The sequence below is a fragment of the Oryza brachyantha genome, chromosome 2 (assembly GCF_000231095.2).
Source record: "Oryza brachyantha chromosome 2, ObraRS2, whole genome shotgun sequence".
Taxonomy (NCBI): domain Eukaryota; kingdom Viridiplantae; phylum Streptophyta; class Magnoliopsida; order Poales; family Poaceae; genus Oryza; species Oryza brachyantha.
In genome coordinates, this window is record NC_023164.2 from 14,291,584 (window position 1) to 14,299,177 (window position 7,594).

General features: G+C 45.0%; 2 protein-coding genes across 2 annotated transcripts; both read left to right on the forward strand.

Annotated features, from left to right (window-relative positions):
- Positions 1-209: 209 nt before the first annotated feature.
- LOC107303605 (ubiquitin thioesterase otubain-like) lies at positions 210-4,075 on the forward strand. The gene is made up of 9 exons (XM_015833626.2): positions 210-583; positions 664-780; positions 1,694-1,792; positions 2,165-2,323; positions 2,401-2,538; positions 2,886-2,956; positions 3,064-3,116; positions 3,192-3,295; positions 3,453-4,075. The coding sequence occupies exons 1-9, from the start codon at positions 287-289 to the stop codon at positions 3,684-3,686; spliced, it is 1,272 nt and encodes a 423-aa protein (XP_015689112.2). The 5' UTR covers positions 210-286; the 3' UTR covers positions 3,687-4,075.
- Positions 4,076-5,428: 1,353 nt separating this feature from the next.
- On the forward strand, positions 5,429-6,782 carry LOC102703003 (acyl-coenzyme A thioesterase 13-like). Its single transcript, XM_006647184.3, has 2 exons — positions 5,429-5,817; positions 5,885-6,782. The coding sequence occupies exons 1-2, from the start codon at positions 5,563-5,565 to the stop codon at positions 6,206-6,208; spliced, it is 579 nt and encodes a 192-aa protein (XP_006647247.1). The 5' UTR covers positions 5,429-5,562; the 3' UTR covers positions 6,209-6,782.
- Positions 6,783-7,594: the final 812 nt, after the last annotated feature.

Sequence of the window (7,594 nt, forward strand, 5' to 3'; positions counted from 1 at the left end):
CGGCAGAAACACATTCATAAAAAAAAAATTCAATCCTTTCATCTTTCTTCTTGAGAAGACAAAACAATGACCCCCCCCCCCCCCCCCGTCTCATGCAATTGAAAAAAATCCACCTCTTCCTCCCCCCTCCCAACCTGCATGCAACAGCCGCACCGCTTTATAAATAGCCCCCTATATTTCTCGAATTCACAGAACACCCTCCACAAATTTCCCCTCCGCCCCCTCGCGTCGGCGGGATTCGCAGATCAACCCCCGCCGCTCCTCCGGCCTTTTCCCGCCTGCGCCGATGGCTTCCGGCCCAGCAAACGAAGAAGCGGTCCATGGGCTCCAGGAGTCCTGCGCCACGCCCACCCGTGCTCCGGCCGCCGCCGACGCAGCCGCCGCCGATGTCCCTCCTCCTCCTCCGGCGGCGGCGGCGGTCGAGATCGAGAGCCCCACCAGGGAGCGGCCCGGAGACGGGGGCAGCGGCCCCGACGCTGCGGCGGCCGAGCCTTCTCCTTCGCCGCACACGTCGCCGAGCGCCTCCGCGCTCGTCCAAAGTGCTGACCTACGGCATGCCATCGGGGATTTCGAGAATAACCGGGTGCGTATCCTGGCATCATCGGATGTACATTTTTCGGCATCTCGGGAGTTTGAGCGGGTTTCTTGGTTTCTCTGGAGCAGGCCTATGGGGTACCTTGGGATCATCCCACCGTTTGGGTGGACGAGGATGAGGAGGAGCAGAGGGCCAAGAAAAAGAGGTCACCCCGGAGTAGAGTTCTTCTCTACGCCATCGGCTCGGTAAGGAGAAGTTTATTTGGCGTTCTTGGATGTGGGATGGGTTTCCTGTGCCAATTCTTGTGGAACCGCGGGAAATCTTGCATCCATGCTTGCATGCTGCTCCTGTGCCAATTTGCTTATTGGAAATGTTGAACTGGGATCTTGGCCCTTGTGTGGTTTGGTGTAATTGAGAGAACGAATCTTGGTTGAAATGATTAGGGCGCGATCATATTTGGAAATAGAGGTAGCAAAACTCTTCTGCTTTGTAGAAATTGTCTTGCATTAGTTGTGGTTGCCGTTTAATGTGAAATACTTTTCATCTTGCGTTAGTTCTGGTTGCTGTTTAATCTGATATATTTGGTAAGAAATCCTAATTCTCATAACATGAGCATTCACTGCTAGTGAACTGTATTATAGGAAATTAATCTAGTTGTGTATTCGGACTGCATTACTGGATGCAATTTCTCTATTTATTTATTGTTTATATGTGAAATCACTTGTCATACTTTGGCTTTTGCCGAATAGATTCAACCTCGTCTGGCTTACCTGAAATTGGTTGGAAGACTTAGGACATAAAGGGCAATTCTGGAACACCAGTTTTGTTCTCCTGCTATGTTGTTTACAAGTTTCATGCATTCCCTGTCTTCGTACCTAGAATGATTGATTCCGATGTTAATTCTATGTACTCGGTGATAATTCTGGTATTGCATCTGAATTTTCAGCTTTTTCGTTGTGCAATAGTTTTTATGTAGAAAAAGGATAATTCTCGGTGATAATTCTGGATGTCTGGCATGTTTCTCCGATCTAAACAACAGAACAGAGTCTCCACATCTTGTTGCCTAGCCTAAAACGTCTGTTCTTGATGTTAATTCTCTGTAGTTGGTGCTAATTCTGGCATTTTATATTAACTTTGACCCGTTTTCTTGTGGAATAGTGTTTATGTGCAAAAGGATGTACAGTTGTTCTCTCTGATCAAAAGTACAGAACAGATCAAAACGAGAGAACAGAGCCACGACCTCTTCTGCATCACCAGGTTTGACTCCTGACCTTAGAGAATGCTGAAAATGGATGTGTATAGATTATAACTGTCAGGATTGTAACCCTTAAACATGCTAATGCAGATATTTCTGAGTTTTATTGTACCACTGATTGTTCAATCAGGCTACCTTTTCTTGTTTAGAACTTTAGATATTGTCATACAAGTAGTGTTACACATGCAATTGATTGCACTGGATTACTAGGCAAGGACTGTTCTGTGTCAACTATAGTCTTGAGTTATTGCAAGCATTGATGAGATATTGCAGAAACCAGAAAAGTGGAATGCAAGACTAAATTACATTGCATTTTAGTTCTACATGATCAAATGGCCATGAGTTGAATTCCTTTATTTGTGTCTGTGGTGCAGAAAGTTCGCCTGGAATATGCCCCTGAACATTATGATATATCGGATTTGCGGAAAATGATTTGTTCAAATTTCCTGATACTTCTCAACAAGTATTCAGACTTTAGGCCGGTCCATGGAGATGGGGAATGTTTCTACAGGAGTTTCATAGTTTCCTATCTGGTAGCTCACCAGTTGTCCTTCTCCCTGTTCCTTACCATAGGATCCTATGCTTTGTGATTTATTCCTTTGTTTGCCAGGAGCAAGTTCTTGACAGGGAGGACACAGATGAAGAACATCGCCTCCTTGCTGCTGTTGAAGTTGGGATTAAGCCAGTGGCTGTGGCTATGCAAATGGATTATCCTGAATGGCCCTCTGAATTTGCTCGGAGCCACACAGTAATCACTTGCCTTCTCTGTATTTTGTTTTATTCTTTCTGGTAGAAACATGCTTCTAAGAGATGATTCTCTCAACAAGTGTCTTCCTTCGTACTACTCTCTTATCATCTATTTGCTTTGTAATGGTTTTTTTTTTCTTTTAGTTAGGCCCTTTAGTTAATGTTTAACTACCGGAGCTTTTCAGACGAGTTATCTTGTTATCTTCATTCATGTCTAAATATTGATGGTATGCATAAGCCTCATTGTAATATACAACAGTAACTGTTAACCTCCTGTCTTGTTGCAAAAAAAATGCCAGCTGTTTGTAAGGCTTACCATGCGTGATTTATTGCATTATTGATTCTCAGGTATTTGAGAAGCTGATAGAGAACATAATCAGATGGAAGAGCACACAGAAAGGTGCAGCATCAACTGACAGGTGTTTATATGCTTGACTCCTATTTAGTTCTGACAAATTGTTGTTTATATAATTGCATTCCATGATCCCATCCCATCCCACTGACCACATATGGGCACTTTTTTCAGCTGTAAGAAGGAACTTGTCAAGTTTTTCAGCAGTGAAATCATGTCAAATGCCAGTAAGAACAACATCCTTGAGTCTACGTTCCTCCTATCCATCCTAACTCTTGTTTCAGAAATTTTGTTTTTGTCAGTTTTTGTTTTCCTCAGATTAGTATCAGCTACCTGGATGTGTGCGCACAAAGATGAGTATGAACCACATATACCTTCGATTGGAGTTGGTTACCCCATGGAACTTGTTAGTGCCAATATCACTTCCTCCTTCCCCATTGTCCAGCTTTTTTTTTTTTCAATATCACTTCCTCTACATCAACTCGTTTTTGAACCAGCAGTGCAAAGAACTCTTGAACAATTTCTGACACTCATTTCACCTTACTTGTTTGCTCTCCGAGCAGTGGTGTGGTGTCTATGTCCTTCCACCTCGCGAGTACACAGACCATATTCCAATGAGGGCCTTGGCAGCCGCGCTTGGGGTGCCACTCCGAGTAGAGAACCTGCATGATGGACCAACTCATGATATCTACACTTCCGACGGTGGTGATGACGTTCCTCGCGTCACTTTGCTGTACACAGGCATCCACTATGATATCCTGTACCCAAGGCAGCAGGCTGAGCAGGGAGAGAGATGAGTTGGTGTGCTGATTTGCTGCAGATGAGTATGAGCATTGCCGAGCTAGGTGATAGAGACCAGAGAATTTAGACTTTCAGATGAAGTAGCCATTCTTTCTTCTACTGGTTGATCAATATCATACCTGCTGCCCACCTTTTTTTTCTTTCGTTCTGAAAACTGTGAGGAGGAGAAGAGAAACCTGTGCTGTAATGTCGTTTGTATACATGGTGTGATGTGATGACCTTGATTCTTTTGCGAGAGCTACTTGTGATCACGTTCTCTTAAGTAGCTTTGATCAATGAGATGTCTTTACTGCAGGAATGCTTTGCTATGTAGATGGAAGAACAGTTTATTGGAATTCTGATTGGTCCCCTGCTGCTGAGTGCTGATCAGCTTATGCACTTATTATGCCCATATTTTGTTCCATCCTGTGCTGTGCCTGGCTGGACATTCTTGTTGTGATGGAACGGTGATGGAATTTCAGCATTCTTGACGCTCTTGCTTCCTGTTAAAATAGTGGTGGAATTTCATCAATGCATTTTGTAGAAGGTTCAATATACGGTATTTATATTTGGGAAAATTTGGGTTTTGTCAACGGGAGAGCGAATTACTTGAAAAAATAGCCAATACGTGGGACTGACAATTTCGATATAAAGCCAACACAATTACTACATCGCCACTATTACTTATACAACAAAAGTTAGCTTAAAAATAGCGTCCATAATATCGTAAAACATATAAATAGCAAAGCAAAAAAAATAAGAATTATCTAAATGACATTTCCAAGAAACAAAGACGTGAAATCTCAGATTTTGGACCGTTACATCCGTACCAAGATTCATGCTTGTGTTGGCGGAGGTATTGAGCGAGACACTGACACCATTCTCACCATCTATCAACTCTTGGCCCGTTTAGTTCCCAAAAAGTTTTTCTAAAAATATCCCATCAAATCTTTAGACACTTAAGTGAAGCATTAAACATTAATAAAAATAAAAACTAACTCCAGTGGGAGATAGGTTAATCTGGCGAGCCTCATCGACGTCTGACGTGACACCTTCTCTAAATTTTTTCACAATAACTCCAATGAGAGATAGGTTAATCTGGCGAGCCTCATCGAGGTTGTTGGCGTCTCTATCACTAATTTTGTTGTCTAGGACCTGTTTAGATCCAAAAAAATCCCTGCCTAAAAAATCAGTAGTCCATCGGAAGGGACTTTTATGAACTTTTTCTCCCTCTTTCCATGCGTTGCTCCTCTTCTCTCCTCTGTTGCCTGCCCGCCTGCTCGACGGCGCCGCCCCCGCCCCCACCCGCTCACCGGCCGACGCGGCCCCGGGCCCTCGCCCCCGCCCTCTCGTCGGCCGGCGCCGTCCCCGCCCGCCCGTTCCCTCTTCTCTCCCCTCTTCTCCCCACTCTTCTCAGGGGTAATATAGTATTTGTACCATATAGTAAGATATTTTTGTGGACTACCAAAAAGTCCTAGAGACTACTTGGGAAAAAGTCCATGGACTAAAAAAGTCCCTGAATCCAAACAGACACTAGGTTATGTTTGAGATAATTATTTGCTGGTACAAGTTTGAAATTCTACTTTAGAAAAAAAAGATGTTAAACTTTGTACAAGAAACTTGTCTTTTAGTAGTTTGAAAAAATACACATAAAAACTTATCTGAAAAAAAGAAGACAGTCCAACTGAGGTATGGAAATTCTTGGAATTTGGAAATGCTATGCAGGCAATGAAAAATGCTACATGGGGATATTGCAAAGAAAACCAAACATGAGTAATCCGAAGGCAGCTCTTGGAGCCAAACAAAACAGGAAGGCATCGATCAGCCTTGCAGGCTTTGACTGTACTACTCTTGTTGCAGCCGCCGGCGAGGTGACCCACGCGACGAGGACACATGGCCAAGGGGGAGGAGGAGTACTCCAGGGTGAGGCAAGCCCTTGCGGTGAGCGCCCACGAGCGCTCGCTGGTGGACGCGGTCTCCTCGGCGCCGGCGGCCACGCCGCCGAGCGCGAGCGGGGACGTGGGGGAGGGGCATCCTCCGCCGCACGCGGCGAGCTTCTTCGAGGGCTTCGTGCTGGGCGGGATCCGTGTCGACAGCGTCCAGCCGGGCCTCGTCGACTGCTCCTTCACCGTCCCCTCCAGGCTCACCGTGAGTCCCCCTCCCCCCACCCCTAAATTTGCCGATCGATCGAACGAACTGGGTGGTGTTGCTGCAGGATCGGAGCGGGTGCCTGGCCGCCGGCGCCGTGGTGTCGCTGGTGGACGAGGTGGGCTCCGCGGCCTCCATCGCCGACGGCCGCCCCCTCAAGGTCTCCACCGACATGTCCGTCTCCTTTGTCGCCCTCGCGCGGGCACGGCCCGGCGACCGCCTGCGCGTCACCGCCAGGGCGCTCGGCCACAAGGGGGCCTACTCCGGCACCCACGTCCTCATCTCCAACGCCGCCACCGGCGAGGTCGTCGCCGAGGGCAGGCACTCCCTCTTCGGCAAGATGAAGGTAGTCTCTTCCTCCTCCTCCGCCTCCACCGCCAGCAAGCTTTGATCGGTCGATGCCGCACGGCATCGATCCCATTTCCACCCTGCCATGGCTGCCATCGCTAATTGTGAGCACTAGTAGTAATTAAGGGAGGATTAGTAACCAAGGTTTTTCTCAGAAATGGCTCAGTATCATAAATTTTTACTTCGGTAGCTGTAAATTGTCAGATTGTCAGATTCTATGATCGTGCTGCCCCAAAGTTTGGGATTTCCAATTTGTACTTCAGCCGTCACAAACCATTTGCTACTAGACTATCCCTTGCTAGGGAGCAAGTTTTAGATTCTGAGAAGCAGCTGTTTGGTAGCTAACTTTTGAGAATCTGGAAAAACTTCTAAACCTAGTTTCTCCAGATTCTGGATTCTCAGTTCATTTTTCAGAATCTATAACTACAGATTCTCAGAAGCTGTGTACTGTTTGAGGCAGCTTTTAACAGAAGCAGTTTTTGAGAAAAGCTGCAGCTGGGAGAAACTCCCCCAAACATACGATGACAGATTTTACAAACATGTGAGCTTTTTATGTAATCTTTTTTAAACCAATTTTTTACACGGTTGTTAGCTTGGTGAATGTATTAAAGCATATTGGGGGTACACATTGCGTTTATGAACCTTTGTTTGCTATTATTATTTTGGTAAAAAACGATAGACGGTAAAATGGATGACCTAAAGTATATCAGGATATGTTTTTTTTACTAAAATAGCGTTTCAAGTTAGGACCCTTTGACTCTGGTGGCTACGTACAACGTGTCATACAACACCTGTGGCTGTCACGACAAAATTATCGAAAACAATACAAAACAATAACTATTAGAGCATTTATAATTACAACACCAAATACCAAGCTGTGTCAAAAAATATAACTTATTGAATTTATGAAACATTGTTCAAGACGACTCATTTACTTCCCAACCAACTGGTTCATCGGCATGAGCGTCCTCATCATCTCTATCACTAACTCAAAGTCTGCGTCGTCATTGTCCATTGACTCTCACTCGTCCTCTAGGCATCTTCGCAATGTTTGTCCATCGCCATGACGACTTCTTATTATTCTTGAACCATTATACCTACCTGAGTAGCCCGTGTTTGTAGCAAGACCTCTCTCCCTACATGATCCTCGTGGTCTGTCTCTTTTTCTTTTTTCTCTATTTGCAACCTTCTTGATCTTATCAAAATTCGCCAGATTTTTCAGGCATATGTTCGCATAGTGACCATCTCTCTAACGCAAACGCGGTGCTACAGCGTGTTAATTTAGGACCCTTTGACTTTGGTGACTGCGTACAAATAAAATAATTGCCAATTAAAAATGATCAAACAGAAAAAAGTGCTAGCAGAGCAATGCCCACCCCTTGATACTAGATGTATGATTCATTGTTGTATATGTTGTTAATTTTTACAA